The sequence below is a fragment of the Microcaecilia unicolor genome, unplaced genomic scaffold (genome assembly GCF_901765095.1).
Source record: "Microcaecilia unicolor unplaced genomic scaffold, aMicUni1.1, whole genome shotgun sequence".
In the NCBI taxonomy this organism is placed as follows: domain Eukaryota; kingdom Metazoa; phylum Chordata; class Amphibia; order Gymnophiona; family Siphonopidae; genus Microcaecilia; species Microcaecilia unicolor.
In genome coordinates this window covers 24961-42066 of record NW_021963905.1, presented here as the reverse complement: position 1 = coordinate 42066, position 17106 = coordinate 24961, and the positions used below count along the sequence as shown (strand labels likewise).

The 17106-nt window shown below is 42.8% G+C and overlaps 1 protein-coding gene across 1 annotated transcript in view; it reads right to left on the bottom strand.

Moving 5' to 3' along the window:
• Window positions 1–3974: 3974 nt before the first annotated feature.
• The window catches only part of LOC115459703 (solute carrier family 13 member 1-like), a gene marked incomplete at its 5' end in the record, with an annotated part of 36034 nt that continues 22902 nt past the window's right edge, over window positions 3975–17106 (bottom strand). Inside the window, 4 exons of the mRNA XM_030189506.1 lie at window positions 3975–3998; window positions 9958–10095; window positions 10956–11117; window positions 16291–16421. Coding sequence (XP_030045366.1) covers window positions 3975–3998; window positions 9958–10095; window positions 10956–11117; window positions 16291–16421 — 455 coding nt within the window. The remainder of the gene's footprint in view (window positions 3999–9957; window positions 10096–10955; window positions 11118–16290; window positions 16422–17106) is intronic.

Genomic DNA, 17106 nt, shown 5'->3' with positions numbered 1-17106 from the left:
TCTGTTGATGGCTCTCATCATTCTCCCTGTCTCCTCAGCTCGAAACCTTGGGGTTATCTTTGACTCTTCTCTCCCCTTCTCTGCTCATATCCAACAGATCGCCAAGACCTGTCGTTTCTTTATTTACAACATCAGTAAAATCCGCCCCTTTCTTTCTGAGCTCTCTACCAAAACCCTCATCCACACCCTTGTCACCTCTCGTTTGGACTACTGCAATCTGCTTCTTGCTGGCCTCCCACTTAGTCACCTCTCCCCTCTCCAGTCGGTTCAAAACTCTGCTGCCCGTCTCATCTTCCGCCAGGGTCGCTTTACTCATACTACCCTCTCCTCAAGACCCTTCACTGGCTCCCTATCCGTTTTTGCATCCTGTTCAAACTTCTTCTACTAACCTATAAATGTACTCACTCTGCTGCTCCCCAGTATCTCTCCACACTCTGGATGATTCACTGAGTAGCTGCTTAGGACTGACACCTCTATAGTCAATGTCATTCTAGGGTTTTTCTCTTTCAGCATATGTCTGGTTTCTTGGCACTCAACTTTGTATCTGTCAGAATTGGGATGTCCCAGGTGATCATAATATCTTCATTCTCCATGATTTTCTTAGGGTCACAGTACAGTGATGTTGTAGTGTTTACACAACTACTCAAATCAACAAATATTAACCTCCATTAACAAATGTGTAACAATCACGATTTATTCTCAGACTTGCTGCAGATTAATAGGAGGAAAAGGCTTCAAAATATACTCAGGCACTTCAATGTTTTGGTGCCTACTCATTCAACCATCAGAAAAAATAAAAAATAAAAAACAACTCCATAGTAGACTTAATTCAGTCTTTTAGTATCATCTTTTATAATAATTTTGAAATTCTTTGGATTTTTTTTTATTAATCTGATGGTACATAAGTTTGGTTGGATCTCAGCTGATTGTTATGCCCTGTGGGATAAGGGGAGTTGCTTTTGTTATTAATTTAATGCTAATAAAGAATTTGAACTTAAAAAAAAAAGAAAGAAAGAACATAAGAACAGCCATACTAGGTCAGACCAATGGTCCATCTAGCTCAGCAGTATCCTATTTCCAACAGTGGCCAATCCAGGTCACAAGTACCTGACAGAAACCCGAAGTGCTACAAGGACATTTAGCTATGTTATGGGAGATAATGCTGGGCTACCCCGCGGCTATAACCTTGGAAGAGGATGGAGTAGCTCCCTTATGAAGAAAGTCTAAACAGGTTAGATGCAAAAAAAACATCCAAAATCCAGTGCCAATGTGCCTTTCTTTAAGGCCATTTTCATACAAAAAAAGTCCAAGGGAAAAACACACAAAAACAAGCCATTCGTATGTCTGGGGGCCAGCAGTCTTACTTGACTGGCCACACAGACATCCCAGAAGAGCAGTGGGGCAGCCTAGGGGCACTGCTGTGAACTTCACATAAAAGGTCCCAGGTACACATCACATCATAACCCCCTTATATTGTATGGTGAGCCCTTTAGGAACAGCAAAAAATGTATTGTACCCAAATGTATATCACTACAATAGCCCTTATGCCTGCAGGTGTCACCTATATATATGGGTTCAGTAGGCATTTTGTGGGTTTTGGGGCACTCACACTTTCCCTCACAAGTGAACCAGTTAAAGAGACCTGCTTGCTGTTCTGAGAGGACTGGCCATTATATCTGCAGCTGTTATAGAGCCTGGTATGTACTGTCACTTTTACTTCCTAGGGGAATGGGAGGGGGTCAGTGATCACTGAGGGATTAAGAGGAAGGTCATGCCTTTACTCCTCCAGTGATCATCTGGTCAATTTGAGCACCTTTTTGGCACCTAGTCGTTAGTTAATTAATTAGTTAGGGGCACATTAGGTGCTATGCTCATGCAGCACACGCCTAAACAAGACTACCAAGCTACCGTGTCCCCCTGGTGGTAATTTTAGATTGGTGCGTGCCCATAACACCTGGTTGGTTGGTTGGTTGATTTATTTCTTTATTTCCTCCCATGCGCGTCACTTCCGGTGGTAATCAGCAGTTGGCACGTGCCAACCAGTCACCACACATGTAGCGCATGAGCCCTTACCGATAGATCAATGAGAGGTGTTAAGGGCTCAGGCCGGTTTTGTATGTGCACCAGTTTCAGTTTTACTGCATGCCCTTTTCCCGTCCCATTTTTTAAAAAGCCCTTTTTTGCAGACACAGTAAAAACTGGCCCGGCACATGCCCAATACATGCGCTTACACTACCGCAGGCCACGTTTTACCGCAGCTTAGTAAAAGGATTAGTTAGTTGGATTGATTAACCGCCTTTATGAAGAGATTCACGCAAGGCGGTGTACAGCAGGTACAGTTTAACATAAACCTTATAATTTTGTTAACAGCATAACAATAGTAAAATAACCAAGGATGAACATAAATACAATAAGAGGTAAACTCAGTGGCATTCCTAGGGGGGGGGGGGCGGTGGGGGGGGTCCACCCCGGGTGCACGCTGCTGAGGGGGTGCCGCGCGAGCCTGTCCGTCATTCGTTCCATGCTCCCTCTGCCCCAGAACAGGTTACTTCCTGTTCCGGGGCAGAGGGAGCATAGAACGAACGAACAGGCACGCACGGCACCCCCCCAGCGGCATGCACCCGGGTGGGGGGTTATTTTGTGGGGGGTGTCCTTTCGCTGGATGGGTGTCGTGCTGCATCCAGGGGGGGCTGCACCCGGGGCGGGGCGCATCGGCGATCCGCCCTGGGTGTCAGCCCCCCTAGGAACGCCACTGGGTAAACTTGAAAACAGTAAATTGAAACTTAATAATAGAACTACTGTGAAACAGTATCTAAAATCTACATATTTAACAGCACTGGAATTAAAATACAAGAGATATAATACAATGTTAGCATAATATTAATGATATAGCTAATTATTAAGTTATTGAAACAGGTCTAACCAAAAATGTCCTATTATATTGCATGACCCCTTTAAGTGCAGCTTAGTAAAAGGGCCCCTGAAGTTTTATTTTTTGTCTATTGTCAAAATGTAAAAAGTCACTCTTGCAATGCCAAAATTTGCATCCTGGTACTCTGACATCTCTATGGCCTCTATGCACTGTAAGAAACAAGAGGAATCTGAGAGAAAATATGAGAACTTTTGTATCATTTTGCAGACATCTCTAGAAGATAAAGGCCTTAACTGAAAAAAAACATTTTTGCATAGCATGAAAACAGTGACATTAAGATGAGGTGTGAGAAGTATGTTTTATTTTTTGTAAAAGAAAGAAGAAAAATCAGTTTTATCACATCTCCAAAAGCATTTTAATTAGATTCAAATCCAATTGGGCAGCCAATTAACAGCTGTCTCCTACTGTACATGGGCCCAGGCTCAGGAAAAGCCCACCAAAAGGTTGCAGAGGGAAGAGACTATCAGTGAGTCCTTCATGCAGGAGCTTAACTACACTACAGAAAATGCCAGACGCTCCCAGTACATATAGCAACCAGTACAGCACAGTCAGTTACTATCCTGGGTTTTTACAAAACATATAGAGGATGGAGCATTTTTCCTAATGAAAAATGGATATTTTTAAATATCGTTTATCAGTGAAACTCATTTCATGTTTCCATTACAAATTCCCAGCCCTAATCATACATAACATTATCAATAATTAAGGCCAAAAGTAAAGTTTAATTTGAAAAATCAACTGAGATAAAAACAGATTGTGAAAGTCAAGGAAATAGCTAAAATAGTTTCCAAAGGGAATATAATATGTCCAATCTTATTAGGTAGATTCGTGAACCCTCTCTCTATTGATATAACTCTTCCAGGTTATGGGCCAGAAACTTGCACTGCCTCAGTCCTCCAGCTTCCAGACTCTTACAGTTGTTCCTTATGGGATGGATGTACCATTTTTCAGCAGAACCCATTCTGGGAAAGTGTGGAGGTTGAACCATTGGGAATTCCCCAGGTGTACAGTCCCCAAGAAGAGACTTATAATACTAATTAGATTAACTCCAAGGTCCTGTTTTTATCTAAGAAAGAAACCATAGACATTTCTTAAAGCCACAGTGCTACATCCTTCTTTTAGGAAAGTGATCACCATCATGTCAACATATATAGTAAACGGTAATTAGACAAATATAGTCAGTAGACATTTTAAGCTCCAGAAGACTGGCAGTGTTTAAGCGTACATGGGATAAACACATTTTACATAGAACGAAGAGATCAGAATTGAGAAATCCAAGTCAGAACGTTCTCAGTTCTGGTGGCATTTTAGAAAAGGATATGCCAACACAGAGCCTTTCCTAAATACCTGTAGGAATGCACATTTATTTACTGACACAGCCATTTTACAAATATCCGAGTTGAAAATATGAACAGCTTGGCGTCCACATCAAGTTGTTGGCACGTTCTAAAATACTATTTTTTAAACACCTGTAATTTGAAAGAAAGAGATAGTGAAAACAGAGACGAGACCTGAAAAGAGGTTTCCAGTGCTACTGAACGTCTTTTAGCAGACAGCGATCATGCCAAACAAATCTGATCAATATCTCAGTGTGATCAAAGAAAGAGATCAGAAATGGGCACAGGATATGTTTTTTTCACTTTGCCAAATAGGATACTGATGAATAAAGGGAAAAGTTTAGCAGTGATGGACAGAGACAGCAACTGATCGAGTAATGGAATACTGGAAAATGGAGAGAGAGGGTAATGGCACATGGATGGCCTCAGGGATCTGTCCTGTGGCACATCTGTTCAATATGCAATGAGTGATATTGCAGAGTGATTAGTACCACTGCAGGATGGCAAACCTCCTGTTAAGATGTGCAACAGAATGGACTCCTGAGATGGCAAAAAAAATTGAGGGATGTTCTAATAAAGCTTGAGATGCTAAAAGTGATGTCCAGAAAGTGATGCCCACAAATGAGACACCACCATCAGCGCAGGACCTGGCCACTTATTTCAATCAGAAAATTGTCAAAATTAGGGCACAACTATCTCAACCAAAATTTTCTATCGATAACTACCTAGACAACAAGGGCTATTACAATGAGCCAATATATTTCTGATAGATCCTGGGTCTCATTCAAAAAGTCAAACACACTGGAAATCCATGCCTTACTTCAAAAATAGGCAAAATCACAATGTATGCTTGATGCATGCCCTAACAATATCATGAGGAATGCACCTGGTTGGTTCCTGGACTTACCAGTGGAACAAATATCCATCCTGTTACATGAAGGAACCTCCTCCAGGAATAAAAGCAGCATAATACTAACCCCAGTTCCCAAGAACATGACAGCCAAGATCAGCAACTCTACAAAACTATAGACCAGTTGCCTCCATTCCACTACTGGAAGGGCTGGTATCTCAACACCTGAGAAAGTATCTGATGCGACGTTCCATCCTACACCACTCTCAATCAGGATCCAGACCCCACCTCAACACAGGAACCGACACTAATATCATTTCTGAGCAAAATATCAAAAGGGAACCTAGCAAGGGGAGGAAGGTCCTTGTACTCCAATTTGACTGTCCAGGGCATTTGATGCGGTAGATCATGATATCCAAATCCAAGAAGACAGGCGAGCCTCCACGGAGAGTCAAAGCAAAACAGTAAAAAGTAGAGGCTGACAAATGCGCAAACCAATAGGGAGATAATATAAAAAAAAAACAGTTTATTCAGAATATTCATATCAAGGAACCAACACAGTCCATGTTTCGGCGCCAAAGCGCCTGCCTCAGGGGTCACAAACAACTTTCTCTGAGAAGAAGCTGATTGGCTTGAATAATTCCTTTATGTATGCACGTGGTTATAAAAACAAGTTAATCCACAGAGAGAACAAAAGACCAGCCAACCGATCAGCACACACCATGTGACAGGAAAACATGTCAAGAGAGGAGGAGAGGAGGATGGATATTATATAGAAATTCAAATACCTCAGAAAATATAACATAGTTCACAAGAGTCAAAAGAAGCAAGAGCTCACAATAGATGCACAAGTCAAACATTTCCCTGTGATAAGGGTTAGAACTATGAGCTCACTATATGATGCACAAGAGTCAAGCAAGGAAACTGGTTTCTCTCACCACAGCCCACAAGGGCAGAGAGGGAGGCTGGCCAGAGCTACTGCAAATAAGAAAGTTTACAAGGAGTCAATCAGAAGACACTACAAACTATAGGAAAAGCAGTACTAATACACAGTGCTATCTATTACACCTACAATGCAATAAATACAAATAATACTCAAATATACATCACAATATCCCTAGCTCCATGAATATGAGCAGGGCTGGTGCTAGGTTCTCTGGCGCCCCCCCCCCCCCCACACACACACACACACACACACTGCAAACTATCAGTCTCCCCTGACCCACCACAGCCCAGCCCAGCCCAAAGATTCTTCTCCCTCCACCCTTCTTCCACCTGCCTCCTTTTTCAGCCCCAGCTCCAGCTCCATTCTTCTCACCATCCCCGGGATCAGCTCCTACCTCCAGCTCTGCCTCTAGTCAAACGGGTCTGGCACGGTGGCAAAGCGTGCTCCTCCAAGCCACAGATTAACTACTGCTGGTTTCACAAAAGTAGTTAATGTTATGACTCAGAGGAGTACACAGTGCTGGCGCAGCAGACCATTGGTTCTAGAGGCAGAGCGGTGGAGTGGAAAAAGAGCAGGGCAGCTGGGACGGCTAAAGCCAGACGCCCCCGAATGTTGGTGCCCTTGCCCTGTATACCCTACTTACCGCATTCTGCCAGCCCTGAATATGGAGACAGAACAGTCCCATTTTATGCAGTGAGACCCTGGGCTAAAATAACCTGACTTAACAGTAGCCAACATTGTTAACATCCTCCCCAACAAGCAGATGATCAAAAGCCCCACGCTGTTCCAAACAGCACACTAAAGTAGCACTGGAACAGCGGCGGGGCTTTAACCGCACCGATGATCAGAGATAATTGCATGCAAATTTAAGCACGCATTATCTCTGATCATGGGTAGAAGTGCGGGAGAATTGTGCCTGAGCATGCGCTCAGCACAATACTCCCACACTTGTTTGACAGGTCTGGGCTGTCAAAAGCCCAAACCTGTCAAATACAGGGCTAGAGGTCCATGGGACCACCAGGCCCCAACTACCCCTGCCCCAAGCAATGGGGGCTGGAGGTCCGGTGGGACCTCCGGTCCCCCTGACGATCTGCCCCCCAGGTTCAGGGAGGCTGGAGATCTGGTGGGTCTCCAGCCCCCCCTAACTCCCGTCAACATGTGCACCCAGTCCCTGGTGGCCCAGTGGGTGACCAGCCCCCCCCCCAGCAACAGGGGGGCTGGAGGTGCGCCGGACCGCCAGTTCCCCCCTGATGATCCCCCCCCCAGGTTCAGGGAGGGCTGGAGATCCGGTGGGTCTCCAGCCCCCCCAACCCCCCCAGCAAAGGGTCCCTAGTGGTCCAGTGATCATCCACCACCCTCTCCCTGCCTACCCACCCCCCTCTCCCTACCCCCCCTACCTTGTGGGCCGGAAGAGGGAGGTAGCCTACCTCCCTCCTCTTCCTTCGATGCTGCAAAATGGCTGCGCCCAGCCCTGCCCCGTGTATCCTGGGATGTGCTGGGTGGGGCTACACACCTTATAAGGAGAAACTCCCTTATATGGTGTGTAGCCCCACCCAGCGAATCCCAGGATACACTGGGCAGGGCTGGGCGCCGCCATTTTGCGGCGTTGAAGGAAGAGGAGGGAAGCAGGCTTCCTTTCTCCAGCTCCCATGGGTCCATCACTGCTGTGCCAGGCTACTCTCTGCCTTCCTTTCTCCAGCTCCCATGGGTCCAACATTGCTGCTGTACTGGGCTACTCTCTGCCTTCCCTTCCTTTCTCCAGTTCCCATGGGTCCAACCAACATCATTTATTTATTTATTGATTGATTGATTGATTGATATTTATTAACCACCTTTATGAAGAGATTCACCCAAGGCGAATGGCGCATTGCAGTACCTGCCTTCCTTCACAGACCCCAGCAACCATCTTGCAGCTACATCCCGCCTCCACTGATGCAACTTCCTGTTTCTACAAGAATGCAGCTGCAGGAAGGGTATGGGGGCCAGCAGAGGAATGCAGGTACAGCTACTACCCTGTTTCCCCTAAAGTAAGACATCCCCCGAAAATAAGACCTAGTAGAGGTTTTCCTGAATTGGTAGATATAAGGCCTCCCCCGAAAGTAAGACCTAGCAAATTTTTGTTTGAAAGCAGGGCCACCGAGAGCCGGACAAGGCCGCCCCCGGGCCACCACCCCCCTCACCCGAGGTCGCCGGGCCCCCCTCCACCCACCCTCCGTCGCTCCTGGAACTAACCTTAAACACCTCCTTTCACCTTCGCAGTAAGCAGCAGCAGGGCAGACCTCTCCTTCCTTCCGTGCCCCGCCCTTGCGGACGTTACGACAGGCGAGGGCAGGACACGGAAGGAAGGAGTTGCCTGCCCTGCTGCTGCGAAGGTGAAAGGAGGCGTTTAAGGTTAGTTCCGGGAGCGACGGAGGGTGGGCAGGCCAACCCCGATGTTTCCCCGAAAAATAAGACAGCCCCTGAAAATAAGACCTAGCACATTTTGGGGGGCAAAAATTAATATAAGACAGTGTCTTATTTTCGGGGAAACACGGTATGTGCTATAATGTTGAACCCACTGGAGCTGGGGAAAAGAAAGGAAGGCAAAGAGTAGCCCAGCACAATTAACACGATTACAATTTTTAACTGCAAATAAAGTTAGATATGGGAAAAAGGATCTAATGTGTGAGTTCTATGTCCTGGGTTAACATCATTGAGAAAGTATATTGATAGATGGTTTCATCAACAAAATTAGAAAGATTTTGTTCATATATAATTTTGCACAAAGTATTAAATTGTTTTATTTCCATGCAGATTTTCATATAAAAGAATAAAATAGTTCAGTGTCCATGCCAAATGACTTTGTAATTTGGTGTTAAAAGGTTTCACATCCATAAGTTGTCAACAAACAACAGCAACATTTTAAAAAGTTATGTAAAAATGTTTGTAATGATTATCTTCAATGGTCATTGTATATTTAATAAATACAATGTTTTTGTTACCATTCTTTGTTGTTATTAGTAAACGAAAGATTAGATTTTGAGATCTTGATAAACTGAACAATCTTGTAAAAATACATAAGTGAACATCATACACTTAAATATTAAACTTTATTTAGTATATACCTAGGCTTTTCTAATGGTTTGGTTTGTCCCTGGGTGTACTGGTGCTTTTAAGCGGAGCATACAATATGTTTTTGTTATCTTTGTTTCCAAAGATTAGATTTTGATTTTCTCAAAGTTACACGAAATGGACATCAAATCTTATAATTCTAAGGTGATATAAAATGTTCATTTCTTTGAGGGTGATGCAGTGTCAAGGTATCTGATGCAAATTTTTTCCTGTGCTGATGTTCATTACTTTATCTACGAATGTGGATTTGCCTTTTCTACAAAGCCCAAATAAAGGATTTCTGCACAAACAGAATCCTTTAGCTTCCAATGGAAATAAGCTATACATGGGAAAGAAAGCCAGCAGATCAATATAACATCAGAAACATTTTATTGAAGATACCGTATATAAACAAATTGCCCGACACAGGCCGTGTTTCGCCCACCAAGGGCTGCGTCAGGGGCTACAATAAACAAATCAAATTTTAATAGATAAAACATGAAATATAAAACACCATACAACCATATTGTCACATATATCTATGAATAAACAAATGAATTATATATAAGGTATAAAACAATATACGAGGTATATTTCATGTTTTATCTATTAAAATTTGATTTATTTGTTTATTGTAGCCCCTGACGCAGCCCTTTGTGGGCGAAACACGGCCTGTGTCGGGCAATTGGTTATATACGGTATCTTCAATAAAATCTTTCTGATGTTATATTGATCTGCTGGCTTTCTTTCCCATATTGGATTTTGCAGATCGCTTGCCTTGTTGTTAATAAGCTATACATACCATGTCCTGCACTGTGAGGTGACCATATGTAAAGACTATGGCGTTTGGAGGATTTGAAACAGGTAAGAGATAAGCACAAGAGGCACTGATTGTTGCTGGAATGATGATCAGAAGGGGATTTATTCCAATCACTTCTGCCTGTGAACAAGCAAGCAAAAGGATCCACTAAATCAGAAAGCACAAAATATCTTTTCAACATCTACGAGGTAGAAGGCTACCCTTTTCTATAATACCCTATCACCAAAACATTGCCGTTCATTATCAATGTCCAAACTCTGCAAAACTCATCTAGGATAAGTGATTCTTTGCTAAGCTTTATGCACATAAAACTAATTTTTAAAAAGGATGAGCATAATCAGCAAACATTGAAAGACATTCATTCCTATATGCTAACGTGCTTTAGTGCATATAGGGGGTCTTTTACAAAGGCATGATAGCATTTTTAGTGTGCGCTAATGATTAGTGTGAACTAAACATTAGAGATGCCCATAGGAATATATGCTGTATATGCCATTAAATGCACAGTTGTGAATAGAGATAATGATAAACTGTGGATATTAAAATAGAGAAGAGAAAAAGAAAAGAAAAACGTAAAATCAGAAAATATATCACAGACCAATGAGGTGGATGCGTAAATCTTACTGATTTGAAGTTTTATTCAGTGAGTGGCACCGCTGAGGTCAGTGGTTAAACAATAGCTGGCACGAGGTGAAAGTATATCGAATAGGAATATATGGGCATCTCTAGCGTTTAACGCAGGTTTATTTTTAGCGTGCACTAAAAATGCCACCTCGCTTTTGTAAAAGGACCCCATAATAAACTGCAGGTCTCATTTTACACAGTATGACTTTTTTTTTAACCAATAGTGCATATTTCCAGCGTTAACACATGCTAATATGCTCATGAAAATCAGTAAACCTAGCCCTAGCCCATTTCACATGGTTTGCATTGCTGCTGAGGTATGATCGCCAGTCCGTTTGTTTCAACATTTTACTTACAAGTGAGGAGAGAATTGGCTGAAATATTGTGATGGTCGCTGGATTACTTGCCACTTCTGTTACTGTGGTTACCATTAGGCAGACAAGTAAGACGGTTATCCAAACAGGCAAACTGCTTAGAGTTTCCATCCTTTTTCCCACCCACACTGATAATCCAGAAACCTGCAAAAGTTACCAGATTGAAGAGGTTTTATTTAATAGTTTTCATCTGTCACATTTTAGTTCTTATTTCATCTGTATTGGCACTTTTACTAAGCCGCATAAGTGCCTACATGTGCCCAACACGTGTCAAAATGGAGTTACCGCCCGGCTACTGCATGGCTCTTGCGGTAATTTCATTTTTGGTGCACGTCTGATACGCATGTCCGAAGAATCATTTTTATTTTCGGATGCGTGTATCAGATGTGTGCCAAGTGGCATTTGACGCACGTAGGTCATTACCACCCAGTTACCATGTGAGACTTTACCGCTAGTCAAGGGCTGGCGGTGAGATCTCAGACCCAAAATGGACGTGCAGCAATTTTCATATTGCCGCACATCCATTCTCGGCAAAAATTATAAAAAGGCATTTTTTGTAGGTGCGCTGAAAAATAATTCTGTGCACGCCCAAAACACGCATCTACACTACCGCAAGCCATTTTTCAGCGCACATTAGTAAAAGGACCCCTTAATTCTTACTGAATAACACTAAGCATATGTAGTATGTCTTTGCAACCGTAATTTGCACCTAAATGCTGATCTCAGCATAGAAAAAAAATTAAATGTTAATATCCACAAGCTGCAGATTCAGTTCAGACTAGTGTTTTAAAGCTGATTCAGGAGGTAAATGTCACTGGAAATATAAACACACTTGCCAGTTCTCAACCTTCTGCTACATTCTCCTCAATTTTCAAGACCCAAAAAGAGCCATCTGATTTATCTGCACTTCAGCATTCTTCACACAAGTCTGACAGTCTCTGGAGGGCATACTTGAGACCTTTGACTTGTGTGACTGTTCTAATTTGAAAATCCTATCTCTTCAGATTCTGGTTAAAATCACTTTTCACACATTTATTTACTGCAAACCAAACAGTCACTTAGGGCAGCAGATTCTGGGGTGAGGGCATCAAACAGCAGCTGCAGTCAAAACAAAATTATAGGTCCTGAGAGCCAGAGAAATTCAAAACACAATCAGCACACAATTTTCAAAAAATGGATTTTATATTTAAACCTCAGGGTGCCACAAAAGCAACAGGTATTGATGTTTTTCCATGTGAAGTCATATGCTTAGTATCCTGTAACAACTTATGAAGTGTGTGCGTGTGTGCATGCATATATTAATACTAGCCATTGAGCCCGTTAAAACGGGCTAGTGGGTCGCCACTGCCCCTTCCCCTCCCCCCGAGTTCGCCGCTGCCAGTACTCCCCCCCCCCGAGTCACCGCCGCCGCTCCACCCGGCCTGTCTCTTCGCTATTCAACTTACATCTCCGCAGCAGGTAGATCAGCTGAGCTCCCGTCGGCCTTCCTTCTCTGCCTGTGTCCCGCCCTCGTGTGACGTAACGTCGGCGAGGGCGGGACACAGGCAGGGAAGGAAGGCAAACGGCAGCTCAGCTGATCTGGCTGCTGCGGAGATGTAAGTTGAATAGCGAAGAGACAGGCCGGATGGAGGGGTGGCGGCAGCGGCTACTCCGGGGGGGGGGGGGGCACCAGTAGCGGCAACCTCGGGGGGGAGTGGTGGCAACCTCGGCGGTTCCCTCCCCTTCGCACAGTTTCCCTCTCTGTCCCACCCCCCGTCATCACGTATTGACACGGGGGCGGGACAGAGAGGAAAGTCTCTACTGCGCATTTGCGAGCGAGTACGGTCACTCGCCGTTTATATGTTTGATATGTGTTTATGTATGTGTTCATGTGCTTATGTGTCTGTGCATTTATGTTTTTTTGTATGTATGCCTGTATGTATGTGTATACAGGAACTTGTCCAAACCTTTTTTAAACCCAGATATGCTAGCCACATCCTCTGGCAAAGAGTTCCAGAGCTATTCATTGAGTGGAAAGACCGTAGGACCAGTTTTCCAACCAATTATGTCATCAGCACAGGGTAATGACTGCATCAGTGTTTTCTAAAAATATTCTAAGCACTGAAACAGATAACTGTATAAGTCACTGAGGGGGTGTTTTACAAAGGTGCAGTAGCGTTTCTAGCATGTACTAAACGCTAGAGACACCCATAGGAATATATGAGCATCTCTAGTGTTCAGCGCATGCGTATTTTTAGAGTGCGCTAAAAATGCTAGCATGCCTTTGTAAAAGGCCCACTGAAAGGAAAACATTTATCTGCCTAAAGTGGGGTGGTATTTGGAGCAGGCTCAAAGTACTAGAAATATGTTATAATTAAAATATATTTATTTATTTAAAATCTCTTATACCCCACCCACTTACCAATCTAGGGAGTTTACAAAGAAACGTACACAATCAAATACAATTAAAAACTTACAAAGAGGGGCATTTTTGAAAGAAACATCCAAGTTGCAATTTGGATGTCTTTGCAAATCGTCGAAATCCAGGGGTGGGGAAACCCGTATTTTTGAAAAAGGATGGACGTCCATCTTTCGTTTTGAAAATACCACCAGAGACGTCCAAATCCTTAAATTTGGACATCCCTAGATTTGGACATCCTTGGATCTGGACGTTTTTGACTTTCGGCGATTTTTGAAACCAAAGACGTCCATGTCAAAAATGTCCAAATACAAGCCATTTGGACGTGGGAGGAGCCAGCATTTGTAGTGTACTGGTCCCCCTGACATGCCAGGACACTAACCGGGCACCCTAGGGGGCACTGCAGTGGACTTCATAAATTGCTCCCGGGAACATAGCTCCAGTGGTGTGCTGAAGCAGGCTCTCACAGGCTCTCGAGAGCCGTTTGTTAAGTTTTTAAGAATTTTGGGAGCCGGTTCTCCATGGCTACTTTAACAAATGGATCCCAAAATGTGGGCTTGGGCCCCTCCTGAATTCTCTTTTACTTTGCTGGCGAGAGAGAGCCCCCTGTTAACAATTTACCAGCACGCCATAGCTCCCTTACTTTGTGTGCTCAGCCCCCCCCCCCAAAACCCACTACCCACAACTGTACACCATTACCATAGCCCTTACGGGTAAAGGGGGGGCACCTATATATGGGTACAGTGGGTTTGTGGTGGGTTTTGGAGAGCTCACTGTTTCCTCCACAAATGTAACAGGGGGGTATGAGCCTGGGTCCGCCTGTCTGAAGTGCACTGCAGTACCCACTAAAACTGCTCCTGGGACCTTCATGCGCTGTCATGGACCTGAGTATGACATCTGAGGCTTGCATAGAGGCTGGCACAAAATATTTTTTAAGATGTTTTCTGATGGTGGGAGGGGGTTAGTGACCACTGGGGGAGTAACAGGAGGTCATCCCCAATTACCTCCAGTGGTCATCTGGTCATTTCGGGCAACTTTTTGTGCCTTATTCGTAAAAAAAACACGTCCGGGTGAAAACGTCCAAATGTTCGTCAGGGACGTTCTTGCTTTTTTCGATTATAGGTCAGAGGTCCAAGTGTTAGGAATGCCCAAGTCCCGCCTTCACTACGCCTCCGACACGCCCCCTTGAAATTTGGACGTCCTTGCGACGGACTACAGTTGGAGACGTCCAAAATCAGGTTTCGATTATACTGATTTGGACATCTCTGTGAGAAGGACTTCCATCTTCCATTTTATGTCAAAAGATGGACATCCTTCTCTTTCGAAAATGAGCCTGAAAGTAACATAAAATCAAGATACTAATAGCAATAATATTAAACAAATAAAATATAACAAATTTTTTAAAAGCCTGCTGAAATAAATAGGCGTCAGCTGCTTTTGAAAGGAAAGTATAGATTCATTATGATAATGTAGACCTAGTGGCAATGAATGCCAAAGGGATAGGCCTGCAACCACATCATGTCTAATATGTCTAGAACTTGAACCCTCTAGCAGAGTCCAGCTACTTGACCGCAAGGAACGGTTTGGTACATAGATCTTCAGGCTGGCAGCAAGACAAGATGGAATTTTATCAGCAGAACTTTCAAAATCAATGTCAAAATTTTAAAGCGAATTTGCCAAAGAACTGGCAGCCAATGCAATTGCTGTAAAATTGGAGTGATATGTTCAAACGTGAACAGCCAAAGATCAATATGCAGTAGCATTTTGGGCCACTTGGAATGCCATTAAAAAACAGTTCAGAAGACCTAGAAACAATGAATTACAATAATCAAATAGTGGGTACATAAATGCTTGTACCACTGTGTCACAATTTGCAGGACTCAAAAAATGTTTAAAGGTCTAAGGGATTTTAATTTAAAAAATACATGTCAAATAACTTTCTTGAGGTTCTTCATAGATAAGGATATGTTCAGCGATATTCCTAAATATTTCATCTCCCTCAACACATGGATTTTTAATCTCTTCAAAAGTTAAAAAAAAATCTGGAAAGTGTGGTGAATCAGAGAAATCAATAAGAGTAATCTCTCCACCCCCTTAATTTAGAGCAGTCACATTTTCAGGATACCCACAATGAATATGTACAATGGATGTAGGGTATGCAAATTTATCTCATGCATATTCATTGTGGGTATTTTGAAAACCTGTCTGGCTAGGTGTGTCTCGAGGACTGGGTTGAGAATGTCAATGTTATATTCCCCTCAACACCTTAAAATAGGTTCCGAGTAGCTTGCAAATCAAAATAGTACCAGTCTACAAAACTTGGAGCTCACAATAAGATGAACAGATTAACATAAAATAAAGAATACAATGTCAATGTCTAACTAGAAAGCACATTTTTTCTAAAAAGATTTGATTTTATAAGCTTACAAAAAGCTAAATAGCACGATTGAGATTTCGCCAAAGTTGGTAGAAGATTCCGAATTTGAGAAACTTGATATGAAAACAGGGCAGTAAAATACTTCTTTGAACATAGGCCTCTATAACAGATAAATTTAAGTCGTTGCAAGTACCGTATTTGGAGATCAATACATTAATCAATGAATACATATAGCACGGAGCCACTCCCTTCAAAATCTTGTAAACAAAACAAAACAACAGAGCTTAAAAGGAACCCTAGCCTCCACTGGCAACCAGTGGAGTCTTTTATAACCTGGGGAAACATTCTCAAATCTACCTAGACCACATATAAGACGAATTGCTGTATTTTGAATAGTTCTGAGTCTTCTAAATAGATATTTTGTACAGACAATATATATAATATTACAATAATCAAGCTTCGTAAGCACTAAAGCTTGAACTAACAATTGGAATGCCTGATCTAGAGACAAAAGTGAGGATAAATAAAGATACCCCACTTACCTCACATCCTTTGGCTAAAGCAAACCCACCACCAACAAGAATGACAATGTTCCATGGCATGCATTGCTCAAATTCTTTCCACAGGATCATTGGGCCACCATCTGGCACTGTAGCGGTTTCTTCAGATTTATCTTCACATTTATGCAGAAAAAACCCAAGACATTGAAGCAGGTTATTAGGTTTGTAAACTTACACCAAAGTAGCAAGAAGTTATAGTTATAGTCCTGCAATCATGCTCATGTTTTCGTCCATATACTACAGGTTTATTAATAGCTGAGTAACAAAAACTGTTCAAGCTACAGCATAGCATGCATCAACTTAGCTTAATAAATGCTGGCTTGACAACCCCACATTTCAACTTAAAATTTGTACTCTTATATGGGCAATTTTGAATTAGTGAAGCAGGGAACATTTACCCCATGAAAGAAACTAGATCACGGGCACAAAGTCTTTTACAGATAATAGTGTCTCGTTGACCAGACCTTGGCGGGAGCCTTGGTTTCTGAGGGTATTTCCCACTTTACTCATTTCTTCACATTCATTTTACACAACCCTTTGGATTGTGTTTGGCTGTTTTTCAGTTCTCTGGAGTATTAGATTACCTGATTAGGATCAACAGCCCATACTGTTTTTTTTCATCATAAGATAACCCTTAAAAAGATAACAACAGATGACCCATATGTTTTTGTTGGCAACAGGCCAATTTCTATTTTATAATTTTAAAATAATCTGAAATAATAAAAGCGGGCTCCATGGGCATGGGTGGCAAGAGGAGATGGAGAAGACAACCAGGAGACACACAATAGGAACACCAAA